The sequence below is a fragment of the Bufo gargarizans genome, chromosome 5, assembly GCF_014858855.1.
Source record: "Bufo gargarizans isolate SCDJY-AF-19 chromosome 5, ASM1485885v1, whole genome shotgun sequence".
Taxonomy (NCBI): domain Eukaryota; kingdom Metazoa; phylum Chordata; class Amphibia; order Anura; family Bufonidae; genus Bufo; species Bufo gargarizans.
In genome coordinates, this window is record NC_058084.1 from 294,456,419 (window position 1) to 294,481,169 (window position 24,751).

The window sequence follows — 24,751 nt, forward strand, 5'->3', positions numbered from 1 at the left end:
GATGGACACCTGATGCCTGGCAGGATACTGCACGTGCTGCGGTAAGTGCTGACCACGGCAGTGCAAGGGTCAATGCACTGCATCAGAGTTTTCACCAATGCCGGTGCATACTGCAGAGACTATTGGTGACTGCTGGAACCCTGCAGCTGATTGGGTGGGTGCAGCTCCTGCACCCGCCCGATCAGAGCACTGTAGTTGGGATTTGTGACCTTCTTTCCAGTGCCCTACATGTATACTACGGGTTAAGAGGCTTGGGGATTTTTTTTAACCTAAACCTTTTCTAATGAACTGTTCTATTCCTTCCCTCTGTTCCATCCAAAATTCCATTATCCTGCTCATTACCTACATTGTCCTCCCCTCCTATAATGTAATTACCCTCCCCTTACTTCCTAGTTTAAACACTCCTCCAACCTTGTAGGCCATATTCTCCCCGAAAACACCTGCACCTTCCCTATTGAGGTATGGCTCATCCCTATAATAGAGACTGTAGCTGACAGAGAAGTTGTCCCAGTTTTTCAGGAAACCAAACTCTCCTTCCTACACCACTTCTTCAGACATTTGTTTATGTCCCTAATCTCCCACTGCCTTTTTGGTGTGGCTTGTGTCACAGGTAGTATTTAGGAAAATACTAGATCCTGGTCTTTGTGACAGATTACCCTATCTGTATCCCTAATGGTTGCGTTTCCCACTACCAGCACCTGTCTGGCCTGCCCTTCTCTATTAGTCCCCTGCTTACTGGAGATGACATTCCCTATCCTTGAACTGACATCTTTCTTTTATCTGCCAACCTTGCAAACTTGTTGGTATATGTCAGATGAGGGCTAACCTCACTGGCACTCTTCCCTCTAACCTGCTTTCTATGATCCAGATAGCTGCCTCACTTTACTGTTCCCTCCATAATATTACCGCCCCCCTCATCTGCCCCATAGTGTCTGCATAGAGTATACTGTAGAGTGTCTGCATAGGGAGCAGCAAACACTTTTCCATATTGTTAATGTATTAAAGTGTAGAATATTGCTTGTTTAGATACAGGATCTGGGATTTCAATTGTGCAGTTTGCTCATCTTTTGCAAATAAATGAGTAACCTTAAATGCCTGTTCCAGGACTGCCTTGTCAATCATGGAGAACATACATACTTCATAAGGAGGATTACACCAGAAAAGAGAAAAAAGAAAAAAATAAATCAATAATACAATGCAATGAAAATGATAACCAACTGAATTAATGTAGTCCCCTCCTAAAGTCCCATAATCTAAAGTCACTTATCTTAAGTCACACACTTTAGACATATACTGCGATAAAACACTTACACACACACAATCTCACATTTTCAGTCTGCTTATATAGCTGCTATCCCAAGACAACTCCAAACCAGATTTCTGGAAAGGATAAATTCTTCCATTCATATGAACAGCATGGTCATTAACATTTTCTTTGTTTCATGGCACCTTTTTATCATCCTGCAATCTCCACTAGTTTTGTAAGACATAAACCACTGTGTCTGTAAAGCATGAAATATAATATTTATAAAGTTCTGAACCTCTTTACAAATACATTAACATTAGAATAGAAAGATGTATAAACATCAAGCAATACAGACCTTGCCTACATATTGGTAATCCAACCCAGTATATTCTTCAAGCAAAAAAAATTGATTCCACATCCATCCACGTTTCTGACGATTTAGTAGTTTGCCATCGTTCATAGGAAAATGTTGCAATATTTGTTTTGGCTGATCATCTGAAGTCTTTTTAAAGTAGAGTTCAGCACTACCAGAATTGGGTTTAGAAATCCACAGCAAAAGCATCAACGCTGGACAAAGTATCATAGTTCCGGTCCAACAACAGATGGTAAGAAAAAAGTCTAAATTTCAGTTATTTTCATTCTTAGTTGACATTTTCCAGCAATGATGGGTTTATCTTTGTCCCCCCTATGCTTTTGAATCTGAAAGAAAACACAAATATTTTTTATTTTATTTTTATTCAGGTATAATATAAGTGTTATCAAATGTGTCCAAACATTCAGAATTGTATTTACAGTATTAGGAAGTCATAGGTGAGATTTTAGAAAGCTGCAATTTTTTTTGCATTGGAATCCTTGGATGCAATGGATTTATGAAATGGAGTATTTAAAATTTTCACATTTCACATTTTTTATTTACTACTAAAAACGATTTTCCACCCTAGAACACCATGATCACTAGGTGTCTCAGGGGCAGACCAGAAGAGCTCTGTCTTAGCAGATCCTGATCAGATTTACCTATGTAAAAAGGGGCGCCACCAAAGGTTAGGAGGTGCAATACTTAGCTTATCCCGGATGCTGGCAACTCATGCTATGCTCTGGGGCTACCTGTCAGAAACTGTTATTATTGGAATATATAGATAAATTAGTATATGGAGATTGTGTACCACATTGGTCTTCTGAATATTAAAAGAAGGGAATGGGCACTTCAAAATCGAATAATAGATTTCACATGTAAATCCTGATGGAAAAAATGAATAATACAAAAAAATGTTCCCAGAAATGGCCTATAAAAAGGCATTGCTATAACTCTCTTTATAACTACAATAACACGTTTCTATTTCTGTAACCTCTAAAGTGATGGATAAGATCAAAAGTCTGCAGAGGCACATAGTACATTCCCTTTTATAAACCAGATACCCTCCCATTTAATTTAGCATTTGTTCTTGAAAATAGATCTGAGATTAAAATGTCCTGCTGTGGTAAGGGCTTCTTTGTATGTTGCACTAGGTGGTTAGAGGCAGTACAGCACTCAGCAGCTGTACTGCCTCTCACCACGCTGTGCGGCGTACACAGAAGCCCTTACCGCCAGTCACTTCTAAACAATGAACAGTAGAACTATTGCTGAGTGTGATACTAGTACCTACCTTATCCAATGCTCAAAACAGACTTAAAGGGGTCCTAGAACCCCAAAATGTCAATTTCTCACCCACAAATAAAACTTTTTTTTTTATCTGATGGTCAACTCCTGCGCCTGCCTTAACCAGTTGAGTTGGGCGGAATCTAATGGGTATACTTCCCCTACTCACCCTTCTATTATTGTTACTATATATATGCAATGTGTATGTATATATTGTGTGTATACAGTATGTGCAATTTAGTGCATATCAGCGTTTACAAGTACAGTGATCCCTCAAGATGCAATGGCCTCAGGATACAATATTTTCAACATACAATGGTCATTTCGGAACCCATCAAAATTTGAAACCAGACTCAACATACAGTGCCTCAGACTCAGATCCAACCAATCAAGGTCACTTCTCTGGTAAAATAGCTGGACTAGTTGCTAGCTAGCAGCTATTCCTGGCTGCTATATGTAATGACTTATTTTATCTGTCTTAGTTATTTGCTTATTTTTCTTAAATCTTCATTTTCTCTTATCGTGGATGACATTTTGGGGCTCTGGAACCAATTACTCAACTTACAATTGTTTCAACATACAATGGTCATCCTGGAACCAATTAATATTATAACTTGAGGGACCACTGTACTGTTGTATGTGCAGTATGTGTTTATATGCTCTTGCATTGCCATCACAGCATGCATTGCACTTTTGTATTGATTTCACTTTTACAAGCTATGTTTTTTTTTTGCATTTTAAATGTGCTCCTCGTATGTGGGGGGAGGGACATGTCTTTGTCAGTGCACCATTTGTCATCTATCTAAACAACAATGAGGATAACCTCTCCTTCACCCATTATTGGGCACAGGATTCAATACCATTTTGCATTTATGGTTAACAGGAGAATGTGCCTCGTTACTTTGTATCATACATAAATAAATGTGTTTTTTATTTATTTAAAGGTGAACAGATATATTATTTTCCTCAATCTGGAGTTTGTTTGGTCTCTAGAAGGCCCATCACCATAGGAAATATAGTATCTCTCAGTTTATACAAGAACAGCACAGCAGTGAGATCACAAACATTGTTACATGTCAAGAGGTCCTTAAATTGTGGGACATCGAAATGTGGACTATGTAGGTATTTGCACAAAACAAAAAGTATAGTGTCATACAATACTGGTAGGCAGTTTTGTAATCAAATCATTCATTAATTGTATTACAGATCTTGTGGTGTACGTCATTGTGTGCGCCTCATGTAAGCTACAATATATTGGGTGCACTACAGGGCAACTCAAAAAAAGATTGGGAGAACACATTTTGCAAGCAGCTAATTTTGACACATGCAATATACTGTATCTTCAGCATATTGGCACTTTTTAAATGTACATCAAGATGATCTGGGTTTCATTTGGGTGATAGGCCTAGAAAAGGTAGTTTATCAAAAAAAGGGAGGAGACTGGGAGAGAAATTTACAAACAAAAGAAGCCTTTTGGATTTTGAAAATAGATAAAGTGTTTTTTCTTGTTTTTTTGTGATTGATCTATGTTTCTATTTGGAAGTCATAGAGGTAATGTAATTTATCATAATGTTCCACCTATGTTGTGAAAGAGGATGGTCTATATAAACTTCTCTGATTTAATTGAGATTTGGCTATGATTAAGAACACACATTCTTTTAAACTGACCCTGTGATGTGTTTAGAATGTGATCAAGTTTTAGAAGAGCTGGAGATAGATTTTTCTGTTTCCTGGTTAATGTTGTCATCCTGTGGCAGCTCTGCGTTTTCCTCCTGCACTTCACCTGTGATAACTTAAACTCTCTCTATGTTTCTTGCCTTAGCTTGTCCCTACCCATCCTGATCTATTCTGTAGGCCTAAGACCAAGGAAGAGATGCAAGCTTCTGTTATACAGATACACAGAGTGGTGTAGGAACCCATCTGAGTGAGGTTGCCTTGCCAACATATTATTTCAATTAGAAAATAATAAATCATGTTTACATATACAATATTGAGCAAAGGTCTAGACAGGTGGGAAAAAAGTTGCAAAGTATAAGTGCTTTCAAAAGTAGAAGAGTTAATAGTTTACACCCTGTCACTAAGAACTATCTTCAGCATAAAGAGCAAGGAGCCCTAGAGATGATGATATGGCCATAGAACCCTAATCTCAACAACATTGAATCTGTTGGGATATATGGAGAGACAGATGGATCATCTGAGCAATACTTCAACTACAGAAGATCTGTGTTTATTTCTCCCTGGGAGTTCCTACAAAAATTGTTTGTAAGAGTACCTAAAAGAATTGATGTTTTGAAGGCAGAAGATGGTCACAACAAATATTGATTTATATTTCTCTTCATTCTCTTTGTTAATTGATAAAAATAAACTATTAACAATTCTATATATTTTAAAGCATCCTTACTTTGCAGCATTTTCCCACATCTGCCTTAAACTTTTTCACAGTACTGATTATTAACACATTTAAGGTGCTGCTATATCTTTGTGTTTGTTTGCATTGCAGCCACCTGTCTATTTCAATTTTAAGGTGTTAATGACTATTTTTGTGTAGCACTTGCACACAGTATTGTATTTTACATAGGTGTTATGTGCATATATATTGTGTATATGTGGTGCAATATAACAAAATATAACTTACAAATATAAATGACCAATTTAGGAGGTTTATTCCTTCTGGTGAACCTTGTTTCTAATTGTATATATACCACCCTAAGCTAATCTCAGATCTTTTAATGAGAATGAATATTCAACAGTGTTAATCAAACAAATAATCATAAAGAGGGCCTTTAGAGAGTGCCATTGGTATGCACTGCATTTATGCATCAGTTGACTGCATGAGCTCAAGGAACATTAGAAAATATGTGCAATGAACAATTACATTGATGATATCTATTTGTCTCCCAATCCTCCAAACCATCTATCATACACTGTATCTAAATATATTACTGTGTTGATAGTAAATGTGCACATAAAATCACACCATGTTTATAAGGCAGTCATTGTGACTAGTGATGAGCGAAGTTTTGAAAAACTCAATTTGGCTGCCTTGCTGAATTTTACTCAGAAATCCGCTTCCAGACTAATTACTTTGTCATGAAGCACATCTCTTTGTACGTAGTGGATGCAATGACAGGGAGCACCCCCTTCATCATTGTTCCACTCAGATGCCACATTCATAGATGATCCCAGCATCTGCTATTAATAAAAAATAATAATAATACCTGATCCAATTTCTGGCAACGGGCCGGCCACGGCCATCTTTCTTGAAGGTTTGGTGCAAAATTTCACGTGGACCGAGATGACGTCATAACGCCGGCTGGAATGGTGATGTCAAACGCCACCGCAAACTGGATTTTGGCCAAGATCTTCAAGGAAGATGGCCGCAGCTGGCCCGTCGCCAGCAATTGGATCAGGTAAGTATTTTTTTTGTTGCATTTTACACTATTTCAGTTTAAATTGATTTGCTACCGCAAAGCACAAGGAAATTCAGCTTCACAGCGAATCAAATTTATCCTTTGTGGACTTTGATTCACTCCTCACTAATTGTGACATAAAAAAAACAATTTTGTATGCTGATTTTCATTTTTCTTTTTACTTTGCTACTTTGAATGATCACTAATCTCAAAATGCAGATGTTCGCACCATTTACATGAACCAGAAAAACCTGGTTTCAAATTCATTATATGTTTTATTCTTATTTGTCAAATGGTAGGATTTGACGTTTCAACAGTCTGTAGAATATTGCACAATGAATGATTTACAGATGTGTCCACATTTAACTGTTCACTTATCTCAACATGTCCTGAGATACGTGTCACAAAAGAACGTTATATATAAATTGGATAAATCACAATACAATTTTCAGACAGCAGGTGGCACATTGTGTTACTAGCTAATACCTGAACATTAGGTCAAAACCTGGTAATGGAAATACAACTGTGAAATAAAACATAGATTGTATACATTTAACAAATCCCTCCAACAGATGCTCTTTTTTTTTTTTTTTTTTTTTTTTTACTGTGCAATGATTACCATATACAGTGGGATGCAAAAGTTTGGACAACCTTGTTAATCGTCATGATTTTCCTGTATAAATCGTTGGTTGTTACGATAAAAAAATGTAAGTTAAATATATCATATAGGAGATACACACAGTGATATTTGAGAAGTGAAATTAAGTTTATTGGATTTACAGAAAGTGTGCTATAATTGTTTAAACAAAATTAGGCAGGTGCATAAATTTGGGCACTGTTGTCATTTTATTGATTCCAAAACCTTTAGAAGGAATTATTGGAACTTAAATTGGCTTGGTAAGCTCAGTGACCCCTGACCTACATACACAGGTGAATCCAATTATGAGAAAGAGTTTTTAAGGGGGTCAATTGTAAGTTTCCCTCCTCTTCTAATTTTCTCTGAAGAGTAGCAACATGGGGGTCTCAAAACAACTCTCAAATGACCTGAAGAGAAAGATTGTTCACCATCATGGTTTAGGGGAAGGATACAGAAAGCTGTCCCAGAGATTTCAGCTGTCTGTTTCCACAGTTAGGAACATATTGAGGAAATGGAAGACCACAGGCTCAGTTCAAGTTAAGGCTCGAAGTGGCAGACCAAGAAAAATCTCAGATAGACAGAAGCGACGAATAGTGAGAACAGTCAGAGTCAACCCACAGACCAGCACCAAAGACCTACAACATCATCTTGCTGCAGATGGAGTCACTGTGCATCGTTCAACCATTCGGCACACTTTACACAAGGAGATGCTGTATGTGCCGCTTGAGGTGGGCTAAAGCACATTTGGACAAGCCAGCTTTATTTTGGAATAAGGTGCTGTGGACTGATGAAACTAAAATTGAGTTATTTGGCCATAACAAGGGGCATTATGCATGGAGGAAAAAGAACACAGCATTCCAAGAAAAACACCTGCTACCTACAGTAAAATATGGTGGTGGTTCCATCATGCTGTGGGGCTGTGTGGCCAGTACAGGGACTGGGAATCTTGTCAAAGTTGAGGGACGTATGGATTCCACTCAGTATCAGCAGATTCTGGAGACCAATGTCCAGGAATCAGTGACAAAGCTGAAGCTGTGCCGAGGCTGGATCTTTCAACAAGACAACAACCCTAAACACTGCTTAAAATCCACTAAGGCATTTATGCAGAGGAACAAGTACAACGTTCTGGAATGGCCATCTCAGTCCCCAGACCTGAATATAATTGAAAATCTGTGGTGTGACTTAAAGAGAGCTGTCCATGCTCAGAAGCCATCAAACCTGAATGAACTAAAGATGTTTTGTAAAGAGGAATGGTCCAAAATACCTTCAATCAGAATCCAGATTCTCATTGGAACCTACAGAAAGCGTTTAGAGGCTGTAATTTCTGCAAAAGGAGGATCTACTAAATATTGATTTAATTTCTTTTTTGTGGTGCCCAAATTTATGCACCTGCCTAATTTTGTTTAAACAATTATAGCACACTTTCTGCAAATCCAATAAACTTCATTTCACTTCTCAAATATCACTGTGTGTGTCTCCTATATGATATATTTAACTGAAATTTTTTATCGTAACAACCAACGATTTATACAGGAAAATCATGACAATTAACAAGGTTGCCCAAACTTTCGCATCCCACTGTATTTTGACCTGTGCCATTGTTCACTACAGTTCTATATGCCATATACTATGATTTAGATACACTTGGTGTCAGTATACCGTGCTAGTCTAGTATTATATTTATTATATTCGCACACCAACCACAGTATTATGCAGAGATTATTATATACTTTTAACAGTCCTATTACATGTTACAAATGTACATAATACAATTCAGACACATTGGGTGTCAGGAGATACCACAATTTTTGCATGACATTTAACATACTTATTGATTGTCTGCTGAGCTATGTATCTAATCCAATCATATGTGATACTGTCCTCTTAGCGGTGTACCTAATCCTAACATGTACAATACTGTCTGCTAAACCAATATATCTAATTCTATCATGTGTAATACTGTCCTATGAGCTGTGTATCTAATCCTACCATATGCAGTACTGTCTGCTGAGCTCTGTACCTAATCCTATCATTTGTGATACTGCCATGTGAGCTGTGTATCTAATCCTATCATGTGTCATATTGCATTGAAATCTCTGATTGACTCAGCTAAACATATACTCAGCAAAAAAGAACAAGAATATATTCTTAAGACAGATTCAGTCATGGCACTTTTTTATCACCTGCCTAAAATCCACAAAGATGCCCAAAATCCCCCTGGCCGTCCCATCATATCTGGGATATCCTCGTTGACTTGCAACTTGTCTCACTATGTGGACATTTTGCTACAAAAATATGTCACCCAGTTACCTTCATATTTAAAAATTCCACTTCTTTGATAAAACTACTAAAAGGAATTGTATGGAAGGATACATATTCTTGGATAGTCCTTGATGTTACGGCTTTATATTCTAACATTAATCATGAATTGGGCATCAAATGTGTTGATCATTTTGTTGACAAAGATCCTTTAGTACCAGGTGATCAGAAGTCTTTTATATTAGAATCCATCAAATTTATCCTGACACACAATACGTTCTCTTTTGGAGAACAACTATACCTCCAATGCAAAGGTACTGCAATGGGTACACGGTTTGCACCCAGTTTTGCGAACCTTTTCATGGGGGTATTCGAAGATGAACATATTTATAAACCCACCCAGTGGTCAGATAATATTGTTGTATATCGCCGGTATATAGATGACCTCCTTTTTATATGGGATGGGGATTCCGATTCTATTGAGAATTTTATCAAATTTTTAAATTCTTCAAACTGGGGTATTACTGTGTCTGGGACATATGATCGTTTTAAAATTGAATTTTTGGATCTGGAAATGAATGCCAATGGTGATGAAATCGAAACCCGTACGTTTTTTAAAAAAGTTGACTGTAATAGTTATCTTGAGTACTCTAGTCTTCATTTCAAAAAGTGGAAGACAAATATCCCTTTTGGTCAATTTAAAAGACTAAGAAGGAATTGTTCTTTGACTAGGGACTTTATCCTACAAAGTGAAATAATCCGTAAGAGATTCCAGAAAAAAGGCTATCCCCATGGAGTCATCGAGGCAGCCTATAATAGAGCCAGGGCCCTCACACAAGAGGACTGTCTGCTAGTCAGCCGGAAAGATCAGATAGATGATGAACAACAACTAAACACTAAATGGAGTACCAATTTCATCACTACTTACAGTAGCAATCATAAAGAGGTGAGAAACATTCTTTCTAAACATTGGCACATTATCAAAAAAGATCCATTTATAGGTAAATCTTTACCAACTTGCCCGCCCTTGATTTTTAGGAGAGCAAAAACCTTAAAAAATTTGTTGGCGCCCAGCAAATTACGTGAACCCGATTATAATAGAACAACAGTGCCAACTGTAGTTTCATTAGGCAGTTCAAAATGTAGACAACCTAAATGTTTGTGTTGCTTATCCATACGTAGTTCCACTTCCTTTCGTAACAACTCTACTGGCGAGTCTTTCAACATCAAACAATCAATGAATTGTGGATCAAACAATGTGATCTATATACTTGAATGCCAGTGTGGACTACAGTATGTGGGACGCACTACACAAACATTGCGAAATAGGTTGAACAAACATCGTTCAAACACCAAGAAACAATTTAGGCAGCATAGTGTATCAAGACATATTACAGACAAACATCAGGGCCTCTTCTCGAGTATTTCTGTTCTACCCATAGAACAGATTCATGCTGATAGCCGGAACATCATGAAAACTATCAAGAGACGTGAAATGTTCTGGATCTATAAATTGAATAGCTTGAATCCTCAGGGTTTAAATGAGGCATTCGAAATTAATTTATAGATCCATTGCAATTTATCATTATTAATAATGATAACAATAACAAATGCAAGAGCTAGAGGAATGGGAATTATCTTGATTACACTTGTTTAGATACACATCACCCATTGGATTCACCAATGTTCTCTCCTACGAACCGTTGGGCCATTAATAGGTTATATTATCAACATCATTAAAACTGTTTTAGATAGTAACCATACCGATAGACAATTGGTGGGATGTGTAGATGGACACGTGCACTTTATAGGCATGTGCCTATAGACTCACCCCCATTGCAATAGTTGCCACGGTGATAAGATTCAGTGTGAATTTTATACTTGGATTGTCCGATATATTAATATACATATTTCTCTGGAGATGTTTCTCCAGGAAATAATATTATTATTCTTATTATTATTAAAATTATTAATATTCATTTTATGTGGCATTCATGTGGAATTTGCATTTAATTCATTCTTATGTAATCTGTGATGTAGTAGTGGAGACATGTGTATATAACACAACATACAAGTATGTGTGTGTGATTATACATATGTTTCCATTTTATTATATATTTATATTTATATATTTTAGTCAATTAATACTGTTGTTACCCTAATTATGCCACTTTTATGTGCATTTAATACTATTGTGTATTTGCATACATGTAGGTCTGTATATATGTATATATACATATATATGCATATACACAGCCCCCCCCCCCCTTTTTTAGGAGTCACCTCCCCCTGTTTTTAGTGCACTAATATACACTAACAATTTCGCCCCTTTAGTTTAAGCCAGATTGATTTCTATAAACAGTGGATCGCTCTATATAGTTGGAGCGTCTCTGTTACTAAGCAACGGCTTCCACGTGATCTAGCCTGACATCACCTGATGAAGCCGGAATACACAACACGCCCCCATACAACAGACAACTCCCCTGCCATCGGAGCGTCCCGGTAACCTGGACAACGGCCCTCACGTGACCTGACCTCGTCTCCCCTTACCATCCAAGCGTCCCTGTAACCTGAACAACGGCTCTCACGTGGTCTGGCCCTGCCTCCCTTTCCATCGGAGTGTTTTCTTTGTAATCCCGATCACGTGACCCGCACCTGTTTATGGAACACCCAATACTATGTCATCAGTAAGCGCATTTTTGAGCGCACTCCATGCGCACCTTGATGTGTTTCAAATTATTTCCTATCACAGGGCCGGCCCCCCGCCCCCCTCTTTTCCCCTTTCTAGTGGATATCGTCAAGTCATGTGACCATGAAAGTATGTAATTTTGTGATTTTTCGTTTAACAATGTATGAATTTGGTTATTATGTGTACACCAGCAGCCTATTATGAGGACTTGCTGTTTTACACATTATATCTGTTGTATAATCAATCAGGCAACACCCCCTTTGACCCTGTGACCAGCCTATGGGCGGTACTTTGTGTGTATAAATATGTGCACCTTTGCGCTGTTTAAGTTGTGCAGCTTTTTGTACCTGATGAAGGGGAGTGATTCCCCGAAACGCGTTGTATCGCTGCAATAAAAGATTCTTATCCTGATTCTGGCGACTGGTCGATGGTATCTTGCGCTGTGGGACGTATTTGACATTTCCTGTGTTTATCATCTTCATGGAGGCTCCAGGCGTCTCCACTTAGAAGATTCTTTTGGATCCCGTAGCTGCAGACCATCTTATCCAAGTGTCCAGACATATTATACAAACTTCTATTAGTGTTGTGCTTATATTGCACAACCACGGAAGGTGAGCCTTGCAAGTTATTTTCTTCTCACTTTTGCACTCACAGAATTACCCTATGGTGCGCACATCTGTTCTTTTACAGTTTTACCTAGCCTGCTATATCGTATACTTTCCACTTAGCGGTGTTTCTAATCCTACCATGTGTGATACTGTCTGCTGAGCTGTGTATCTAATCTTATTATGTATAATACTGTCCTTTGAGCTTTGTATCTAATCCTATCATGTGTGATGGTGTATGATGAGATGTGTATCTAATTCTTCCACGTGTGATGCTGTCCTTTGAGCTTCATATCTAATTCTGTCATCTGTGATACTGCATTATGAGCTGTGCATCTAATTCTGGCATGTGTGATACTGTCTGCTGAGCTTTTAAACTGTGTATCTAATAGTGTAATGCGAGATAATGTTTGCTGAGCTGTTGCATCTAATCCTATCATGGATGACATAGTCTGCTCAGCTGTGTATCTAATCCTAGCAGGTTGTCATGATAGGTAAGTAAGCAGGGAGATAACCAAACACAGGAAAACAAACAGAACAAATGACTAGGCCCAAAAGCTAGGGAGAGGAGGGTCACCTCCTATCGATCCCTAAAAGTTTTCCCTAAACTGCTGTGCCCATGTGCATACCCTAATGGTGGATATGCACATGCCCTTGTGCCTAAACCTATACACCTTCGGCAAACCCTAAGCTGTAGTGAAAAGGGAAGAGGCAACCTGCTTATTCAAACCCAGAGGAAGCAAACGTCTCCCTAGAGGCCTAGATAAAAGACAAAATAGGAAATAATGGAGAGGACTTATCTTAGAGCAGAGCTGGAGCAGATGATCAACCACATATCCAGAGCTCACAGGAAAGAACTATAACCTGCACAGGCCACTGGGGGAAGGAGGGATAAATAGCCTCAATAACAATCAAACCCAGTACACCCGAGGGAAGGTGGAGCCAGCTCAAACCCAAACCAAAACAAACAGAGAAGTCAGACGTGCAGCCAGTCTGACAGACCTACACACATTCACAGGGCAAGGCGTGACACAGGTGTGAAAGTGTCTATGCTATATATACAGCTATTGTATGTATCTGTATAGAGTGTGATACAGATACAGAGATAAGCAGCTCTGCTTTGTGTACATACACTCCTGAGCGGCCACTGCTGAGATAAGAGCCCTTACATAGCCTGGAGGTGTGTTTGGGGTCATTGTCCTGTTGAAAAATAAATGATGGTCCAACTAAACGCAAACCGGATGGAATAGCATGCCACTGCAAAGAAAACTCTTTGAAAGAGAAGGTGTGTCCAAACTTTTGGTCTGTACTGTATATATATACTAGCTGAAGGACCCAGATTCGCTTGGGTATATTTAATCTAATTAATTTATTGTTTGTGTGTGTCGTTAAAAGATAGCAACAGTATCCACTATAACTCCAGACCAGAATCTCACAGGGAGGTAGTTCTAGGACCAATGGATCCGCCCATGACCATGGGCATGTTCGTCTTTGCCCCAGGATCGCATAAATCTATTTGACTTATGTTTGGGATGGACGGGCGATTCCTAACTCCTTATAAACTGCCTGTTCCAAGATGTCTCGGGGGAAATGATAGATCTGAGCAAGGGCTGAGACCCCCTACAGAGAGGTTTTCCTGTAGGATTAGCTGGCCTCCATACTGCCTGGTTGAGGTGTCAATTTGTACGCATGTGGCCTCCTTGAAGCCAGAACCCCTGTGGAGTTCACTACCTCTGCTATCTGACAAGCAGATGGTTGGAGTGAAAACTTATTTTGCAGGTGCATTGACAAAGGTGAATCAGATTAATTTCATGGCTGCCATTAAAAAAATGATCCATATTCCTCACAGGAATAATGTGAAACAAAAAGTGCCGAAAGAAACATTGACAAAATGTGGAGAGCAGAGGTAAACAAAAGGAGAATACAACATATCAAAATGACAAGACTTGCCAGAAAAATAATAGCAAAGAAATGTCAACATAAGAAAGGCTGAGATGAATAGAAAGAAACCAAAGGAAACAGAAAGGGAAGGTACTAAACCAAATCAAACAGATTATGGAAATACTAAGTGAAATTGTGTAGACATGTAGAGAAATACACCATTGTCTACGGAAAGTAGTGATGAGCGGCAGGTGCCATATTCGATTTCGACGAAATTCGCGAATATTCGATAGAATATTCGTTTTATATTCGTCGAAATCGAATATTCGTCATTATTCTTGTTATCGCGATTAATATGCGATTTAAATAATCGAATTTCGATTTTAACTTAAAGGCTACTCTCCTATTGAAATTGCAATTCGATTTTTTCAAGTTATAAAATTCGAATTTTGATTTTAACTTAGCACTGCTATATGCCATATTAGTTAGCCTAATATGGCATATAGCAGTGCTAAGTTAAAATCGAAATTCGAATTTTATAACTTGAAAAAATCGAATTGTGATTTCAACGTAATTCTCAAATCCGACAGTACATTCTAGTATATGGAGTCGTTCCCATGGTGATGGGGACGCTCCATAAGCATGGAATATGGCTTCAATGGCTTGGTAGAATTAGCGAATTGACGAATATATTCGTTATATTCCACAAAACGAATATAACGAATGTATTCGTCATATTCCACAAAACGAATATAACGAATGTATTCGTCATATATCACAAAACGAAGATAACGAAGTATTCTGCATCTTCATTTTAGCTACATATTCATCAATTTCGCTAATTCTAGCAATGATATAGGAAAGTTAACTATAGAGACAGCTAAGTATAATTCGCTATGCGATTATATGACTGCTTTTTTTTATAAATAGTATAATTATAATAATTATCAGGTATTATAATTATTCTATTTATTTAAAAAAAAAGCAGTAATATAATCGCATAGCGAATTAAACTTAGCTGTCCAGTCAGTGCCCGTTGCCGCTTCTGCCGACTTCCATGCTCATGGAGCGTCCCCATCACCATGGGAACATCTGCATATACTAGAATGTACTGTCGGATTTGAGAATTACGTTGAAATCGCAATTCGATTTTTTCAAGTTATAATAATCGAATTTCGATTTTAACTTAGCACTGCTATATGCCATATTAGTTAGCCTAATATGGCATATAACAGTGCTAAGCTAAAATCGAAATTCGATTATTATAACTTGACATAATCGAATTGCGATTCCAACTTGGACCTGGTTTACTATATGGTTGGCTTCAATGGCTTGGTAGAATTAGCGAATTGACGAATATATTCGTTATATTCCACAAAACGAATATATTCGTCATATTCCACAAAACGAAGATAACGAAGTATTCGTCATATTCCACAAAACGAAGATAACGAAGTATTCTGCATCTTCATTTTAGCTACCTATTCATCAATTTCGCTAATTCTAGCAATGATATAGGAAAGTTGACTATAGAGACAGCTAAGTATAATTCGCTATGCGATTATATTACTGCTTTTTTTTTAAATAAATAGAATAATTATAATACCTGATAATTATTATAATTATACTATTTATAAAAAAAAGCAGTCATATAATCGCATAGCGAATTATACTTAGCTGTCTCTATAGTCAACTTTCCTATATCATTGCTAGAATTAGCGAAATTGATGAATAGGTAGCTAAAATGAAGATGCAGAATACTTCGTTATCTTCGTTTTGTGGAATATGACGAATACATTCGTTATATTCGTTTTGTGGAATATAACGAATATATTCGTCAATTCGCTAATTCTACCAAGCCATTGAAGCCATATTCCATGCTTATGGAGCGTCCCCATCACCATGGGAACGACTCCATATACTAGAATGTACTGTCGGATTTGAGAATTACGTTGAAATCGCAATTCGATTTTTTCAAGTTATAAAATTCGAATTTCGATTTTAACTTAGCACTGCTATATGCCATATTAGGCTAACTAATATGGCATATAGCAGTGCTAAGTTAAAATCGAAATTCGAATTTTATAACTTGAAAAAATCGAATTGCGATTTCAACGTAATTCTCAAATCCGACAGTACATTCTAGTATATGGAGATGTTCCCATGGTGATGGGGACGCTCCATGAGCATGGAAGTCGGCAGAAGCGGCAACGGGCACTGACTGGAGCAGCCAGGAAGCCAGGAATCCAAAGGACAGGTAAGAACAACTTTAGGGAAGTGGGAAAGAAAAAAATATAACAATAAAAAAAAAAAAAAAACAAAAAAAAACGAATATTCGAAATATCGAATTTATATCACTATATTCGAAATATTCGCGAATTAGCGAAGTGCCGATATTGGCGAAAAAAATTCGATATTCGAATATTCGCGCTCAACACTAACGGAAAGCATGAGAGAAGTATATGGAAATAAAAGGGAGTCTGGTACTTCCCTTTCATCCATTAAACTGGTAATAGCACCTCTTATTTGTCACACACAGTTTTTAAAACATAACATTTGTTCATTTTTTGCCTGAGCGAAGCCCTCCAAAAATACATTGATTAAATATGAAAATCAGATGAAAAGAAATGTGTACTCCCCAGCTCCAACTGTGCCTGTCTATTCCATCTGAATTAAGCCTCACTCCTCCACTTAGTGCCTTTTCTTCACCTACTTCAGCAGCACATGCCACAAAGTTTCCTGTTTTTTGGGACTGCACACACTTATAGCACATGTGCAATATATTTCCTGAGACCACAGACTACAAAGCTATAAGGACAGCACATGCATGGAACTTTAAGTCATTTGTGATGTCATCAGCTGAAGGAGGTGAATAAATGCTTAGGTGAGGGGCCCAATTTAGGGAGGACCATTTTATTTTATTCACTTATATTGCGATACTATGTTAAACAGTGCTTTAAAGGCATTAGCATCAAGCTATGCACAATGGGGCTCACAATCTAAGTTCCCCATCAGTGTGATATTTGGAGTGTGGGAGGACACCGGACACTGGACACTGGAAGAGCATACAAACTCCATGCAGATGTTGTCCTTGGTCGGATTCAAACCCATGCTAACCACTGAGCCACCAATGCTAACAGCTGAGCCACCGTACTGCCTACACCGTACTTCCCAAAAGTAATTTTTGGGAACCTAGCATAAGTGTGGAAAAAGGAACATAATGTATTTTTTGGAAAATGTATGTGACAACTTAATAATACTGTGAACAGTTTACTGAGTAAAGGGGAGGTGACAAACTCCCTTTAAAGTTTTACATGCATTATATTTAGCATTTGTGCACAAAATAAAGATTGTAGGTAAAACATTTGTTATAGATGTTTGCATTTATGTGACACATTTGAGGGAATGGCAATATGTAACGTTGATATTGAAATCTGTGAATTATTGATACTCAAAATATATAAGGAAATGTTCTTAACCTTGTTTAACCAAAACAGCTAGCATATCCTGGTTTATATTATAAAATGCCTACTAACTGCCCTTGTACTTAATTGTGTTCTATAATTGGAAGCTTAATTCAGATTTGCTATATTGTGTGAGAATTTTTTTAGTGTGGTGGTGGTTATGCCTTTGTCTGTGTACCTTGTAATCTGTATATAAACGACATTGTCAGTTGCACCTTCAAGTCAAGCAATTACCCAATTAATAGATTGATAGAAAGTTAGTAATATAATGGGAAGTCATCACAGTAACCAATTAAACTGCAATTGTGGTAATGTGCTGCTGATGTGTTACAGATATTTGCTAATTAAATCACCAACTTACTTGTAATAAATGCACATTTTAAATGTACAATAGATAACTAAAGGCAAGATGGTCTTCTTAAATTGAATCAAGCAAGAAATGTATTTGATATAAGTGTATAAGAGGATATTTTCATCTGTGTTAGGGGCTTTGTTTGGAGTCTCTGTCGCACATTCCATTAAAAAAGCCAGAAAAAATTGTGCAACAGCCAGAAATACAACAGCACAATGACAGACACCCAAAGGACTACATTATAGTAAATAGAGTCTTTCATTTTTGTTGTTCTGCTCCTGTAACAACAATGGAAATGAATAGCAGAAGCCTAGCACTTACTCTAAGATGATAATTAGTGTTGGGCGAGCATGCTCTTCCGAACACTAATTTTACATGCTCGGCCAAACACCGCGATGTGCCGAGCATTGCTATGCTTGAGACTCCTCCCTGCATGTTTGCTGGCTGCTACGGAGCCAATAAACATGCACGGAGGTACTGGCACTCACTGTAATGCCAGTAGCCAACGCCAGTAGCCATGTTGGCTACTGGCATTACAGTGATTGGCTGGTCGGAACGCGTCATCGGGTGCTATATAGCACCCAATGATACGTGTTCTGCTCAGTCTTAGTCAGAAAGAGCTGCAGCAGAAGGGACAGACAGTGTAGGGAGTGTAATAGTAATATTTTAGTGAAAAAAACTTGTTAGAGACCCAAAAGTCCTTTTAAGGACTATTGTTGTATCTGGCAGCAATATAATTATTAGCAGAACCTGCACTAAATTGTGTGAAATTGTTAGGCTACTTTCACACTCGCGTTTGGTGCGGATCCATCTGCGGATCCATCTGCACAGACGGATCCGCACTGATAATACAACCGCATGCATTAGTTCAGAACGGATCAGTTTGTATTATCGTTAACATTGCCAAAAAGGATCCGTCTTAAACACACTTGGAAATCAATGGGAGACGGATTCATTTTCTATTGTGCCATATCTGTTTGCGCCCACGTTGTCAGGCAGACACCAAAACGCTGCAAATGCATAATAGAGGTGGAACAGAGGCAAACTGATGCATTCTGAATGGATCCTTATTCATTCAGAATGCATTAGGAAAAAACTGATCCGTTTTGGACCGCTTGTGAGAGCCCTGAACAGATCTCACAAATGGAAACCAAAATGCCAGTGTGAAAGTAGCCTTAGAGAGACCGAAAAGTCCTTTTAAGGACTATTGTTGTATCTGGCAGCAATATAATTATTAGCGCTAAATTGTGTGGAATTGTTAGAGACCCAAAAGTCCTTTTAAGGACTGTAGTTGGTTCTGGCTGCAATATATATCAATAGTGCAACCTGCGCTAAATTGCGTGCAATTGTTAGTGCCGCTTCTAATAGTGACACAACCTCTACTACATTTTTTATTTTACAATTTGCGCAATTCTTTGGCCGCTGGTGATAGCGATGTTACCAGCGCTACATCGCACGTTCCGGCCAGCCAATCACTGTAATGCCAGTATCCAACATGGCTACGGCATTACAGTGAATGACAGTACATACCTGCGGGGAGGAGACTCGAGCATCGTGCTCGAGCACATGTGGTATTCATCCGAACACCGCAATGTGCCGAGCATCGCAAAGCTCGAGTAAAATTTGTGTTTCGGACGAGCATGCTTGCCCAACACTAATCACCATCACATGATCAACATGAGGCAACAGGTCCTTCACTCTTTGACTGACTAACTGACATACACAGTCACATAGCCCCTATTGGCCAATAGAAGCTTGCAGGTCTTTCGCTCTAAGCCTCACTGATATGCACACAGTTTTATATCAGGTTTCCATAAACACTCTTCCATTTTTCTTCGCTACTATAGGGATACTGAGGAGGTCACTTTTACTTTTATGGGAAAACTATCGATGTCACTGCTATGGAGCACTATGCATGTCACTGCTATGTTGCTGCTGTGGATGCCACTGTTATGACGGCATGGTGATTGTCACTGTTATGGTGGTAATGTGGATTTTACTGTTATGGGAGTACTGCGATTATCACTATTATGGGACACTGTGGATGTCACTGTTATGGGGGTGTTGTGGATGTAATTGTTATGGTGCCACAGTGGATGTCACTGGGATGGGGACACTGAATTTCACTGTTATGGGTGCACTTTATATGTCACTGTTAAAGGGGTTTTAGGAATGCTACTGTTATGGAGGAATTATTTATAAATGTCATGGTTATGGGGGCTTTGTTGATGCCACTGTCATGGAGTACTGTGGATGTAAATGTTATGAAGGCACTGTGGATGTCACTGTTATGGGGCACTGTGAATATGACTGTCATCGAGGCACTGTGGATGTCACCGTTATAGAAGAGGACACTGTGCGTGTCATTATTATGGGGCACTGTGGATATCACTGTGATGGGGACACTAAGGATGTCACTATTATGGGTGCACTATAGATGTAATTTTATAGGGGCTTTATGGATGTTATTATTATGTCGGAACTGTGAATGTCACTGTTACTGGGGCACTGTGGATGTCACTGTTATAGGGCACTGTTGATATATTTGTAGCCACACACACAAAAACGAAAGCTGGGGAATATATATATATATATATATATATATATATATATAATATTATTAATATTATTATTTTTTTATAAAACTATGTTTTTTTAAGAACTGATATTTGGAGGCTAGTTTAGGTAGAAATGCTTCTGATAAATCAGGTTATTTACAAGCATACAAAGAATAAAATTCTTGCTAGGCAATGTTTATATGTTGATTTATTCAATTTTTTATTTATATTATTTTTGCAAAATATATTGATAAATAAATAAATCAGGCAATAGACTTTTATGTCGAGCACACACTGCATGCTTGTCTCTCTAATTCCAGCAATACAAAGACTAATGTCAGATTCTTATGTCAATTTTCCATATCTAAATCATTTTCTTCCTGCACGCAAGCATTTTCTTTCTGCTCAAGGATTTTGTTATTTATCATGTCATCTTAAATAGTAGAAGTAGATGTTTCTAGACTAGGCAATGTATATTTTTGCAGTTGCAAATATACACTGTGCATCATATGAAATGGTTTTACCCTTGTTTACCCTTGTATATGTGTTCCTAAGGGGCTACTGCAAAATCTATTTTGGCAATAATATTAATTATGAAACCTATTTTTTATGAGTAGGTTATTTATTTGATTGAGAATTGAGCTGACATAAATGACAGTTTAAGCTTATTTATTCTGCTGAAATAACTAAGTAAAATTAAATCTTGTAAATAAACGTAAAACTTTGTTAAACTAGATAGAAAGAGTCTGTATTCTTTCAGGAATATCCAGCCTGCCCCCATTATGGGGAATGGGGCCGGAGCGGACTTCCGGCGGCACGGTGCACAAGGGGCAGTACGGATTTGCAGGCTGTTCACCCACAAGAACAGCCTTTTCACCTTTTTATCATCAGATTCCCTGGCTCCTCTTCTGCCATCCAAGATGACTGCAACACTTCTCAGATTCCCTGATGCATATGGCACATTTGGTAGCCCAAGACACTTCCTGCTGCCCCTGGATTAGTAGTGGTATATCCAAGAGCAAGGTTGGACAAGATGGAAGTGTTTTGGGTTACCTATTGTAAAGTATGCATTAGATAGTCTGAGAAGCAGTGTAGCCATCTGGAATGAATGAGCTGATCTGAAACTAAAAAGATTAAAATGAGGGCACCGGTAAGTGTTCTATTTTTTCCCCAGTTAATAGGGATAATAGTTATTTTTTATTAAACCAGAGTGGTTCATTAACATTTTACTACATATTAAAAACATTGATATTACACTAATTTATGTCTCTGCAGATGAACAGTTGCTATAAGAAAAAAAAAAGGATTCATCCTCTTGTTTCATTCAACACACATATTATATTTCACATAATACATAAAAATAAGTCTAACAAAAGATTTACTTTGATGTCAATGTCCACACAATGTGCCAATGACTAAACATGACTCAAACACTAGGAGTTTAGATCTATTGTCTTTAGGCCAGTAAATCTGGATCAAAACTACCTTCAAAGAAATTACAGTCACAGAAGCCCTAGAGTAAATGTAGGCACTTATCTCACCCTATCTATTGAAAACATATGACAGAGTTAAAATATATCAAAAGATATAGTGCCTCATAGTGTGTGATCCCACACACAGAAATATAAGTATATTGCTAACCTGCAGGAGCTATGCAAATCAGAGGCACAGCATTGATAAGAATGTGAAAAGTTAAACTCATCTGGAGGGCACACAGGTTAACATGAGGTTTCTAACAGATGCGCAATAGAATGGAAACATAGGGAGATCTGCGGATTATACTTCTGAGAGCCAGTTGGCCATTAGTTACCCTATTATATTAATCAACTATCATTATTATTATTATTATTATTATTATTATTATTATTATTATCTCCTGTTTAGATACAAACATCTTTATTGGTAAATTAAATCCTGAAGCTTTCATTGCCTTAAACCTTAATAACGCGTTTCCCCCACGGTGTGGGATCATCAGGGGGCAAATGGATTAAATTAAATTAAATGGTTACGTTAATGGATGTCCAGCGGAGGGAGGCCCAGAGTGGGACAACCCCGATACACCCGTAGGACAAACCAAGGTGTCAAATGACGGTCAAGAGAAGGTGTCATATGACGGTCATAAACAAGGTTTAAAAGATTAGACCAGATGACCTTACTGGGCGTCCCTCCCAGTAAGGTCATCTGGTCCAATCTTTTAAACCTTGTTTATGACCGTCATTTGACACCTTCTCTTGACCATGATTTGACACCTTGGTTTGTCCTACGGGTGTATCGCGGTTGTCCCACTCTGGGCCTCCCTCCGCTGGACATCCATTAACGTAACCATTTAATTTAATTTAATCCATTTGCCCCCTGATGATCCCACACCGTGGGGGAAACACGTTATTAAGGGTTATACTGTAGCTGGATTTGCAATTTGTACCTCTAACCCAATATATTTAATTATATCCATTTAGGCTGGATTTTGATTTTCATTGCCTTAAACCCTTGACGATGCTAGGGATCTAGCATCGTGCACCAATCCTTCCCTTACCGACACTCTGAAATTGTGAATCCAGGCAGCACCAGCACCACAGGGATTTTAATACTTACCTTCGGGATTTAAGTTACTAATAAAGATTAACCATAACCCAACATTTATCAAGATCAAATTGTATGGATGCTGAATATAAGGGCCAGGGATCTAGCAGTTGAATTCATTCATTCATGCAAACAATGCATTCAATGCTGCATTGATATCTTCATCCGCCTTGGTACGCCATAACCAAAATAAAAATAAAATAAGCATTGAAAAAAAAACATCATAGGCATCCCCACATAAAAAAATAAAACGAGTGAAGGGCCAAAAAGAAAAAAATCTAAATAGCTAATTAATTTTTTGTCACTTCATCTCCACAAATTTTTTTATTAAAAAATGGACCAAAAAGTCATACACACCCCATGGTTGTAAATAAAAATAAAAAAAAGCCCCAAATCATCCACGTGAAAGGAAAAATAATAAAGTTATGGCTTTGGGAAGGCAGGAAGTGAAACGTGAAAATGCAAAAAAAAAAAAAAAAAAAAATGCTAGAGGTAGAAGGGGTTAAGCCTCATAGCTAAAACAAAATTGAAATGTGATTTTACCTGACTATTATGGTAGGGATCAAGTATGGTGAGGTTAGCAAGCAAGAAGCAAGGTTGGCATAAATGGCTAAAACTTATACAGAACATTTGTCTGCCAAATTAATTATTTTTTCTGGGTTGCTGCCTGCTGCTAAACTTAAGGTGCAAATACTTTTTATATTAGTAATTTAGTATTTGGATAACCCTGTACTTTCAAAAGTAGAGAAATAATTTCAAACGCATAATAATAATAAGCCATATAACATACAATAATAAGTATGCTTTCTACTTTTCATTCTTAAAATTATAATATTTTAGATATTTGTTAAGCTTTTAAAACTAAAAACTTGGAGTAAATAGCAATTATTTCTGAACTGTAGCAATTTGATTAGATTTTTATCTGAAAAGGCATCTGTCAGCAGATATGTAACTTTAAAAACTGGCTGTCCTGTTTCATGTGCACTTGGCAGCTGAAGGAATTTGTGTTGGTCCTGTATTAATATGTGCCTCATATTCAAATGAGCCTCTAGGAGCAATGGGGGGATTGCTGTTACACCTAGAGGCTCAGCAATCTCTGCAAATGCTGCACCATCTGCACTTTAATTGACACGGCCAGGTAGTGAAAATATAATTGTGCCTGGTCCTGTGGATCAAAGTAGAGAACATATAACAGTTGCAGAGAGAGCAGAGCCTTTAGGTGTGGGGCAATGCCCCTGTTTCTCCTTGAGGCTCATTTGCATATATTAAAACTTTTTTCTTAGTAATGCGGGCACATATGAACATGGGACCAACATAAATGCCTTCAGCTGCCAAATGCACCTGCAACAGGTCAGCTAGTTTCATAGGTACAAATCTGCTGATAGATCACTTTAAGATAAATAAAATAAAATAATCAAATTTCTAAAATTATCT

The 24,751-nt window shown here is 37.8% G+C and overlaps 1 protein-coding gene across 6 annotated transcripts in view; it reads right to left on the reverse strand.

The window, feature by feature from the left end:
• LOC122938086 (cadherin-10-like) overlaps positions 1-1,834 on the reverse strand; it is a 516,432-nt gene extending 514,598 nt beyond the window's left edge. For all 6 annotated transcript variants that reach the window (XM_044293379.1, XM_044293378.1, XM_044293374.1 and 3 more), the window contains exon 1: positions 1,602-1,834. In XM_044293379.1, coding sequence (XP_044149314.1) covers positions 1,602-1,829 — 228 coding nt within the window. In that variant the 5' untranslated portion in view covers positions 1,830-1,834. The remainder of the gene's footprint in view (positions 1-1,601) is intronic.
• Between the last annotated feature and the right edge of the window lie 22,917 nt (positions 1,835-24,751).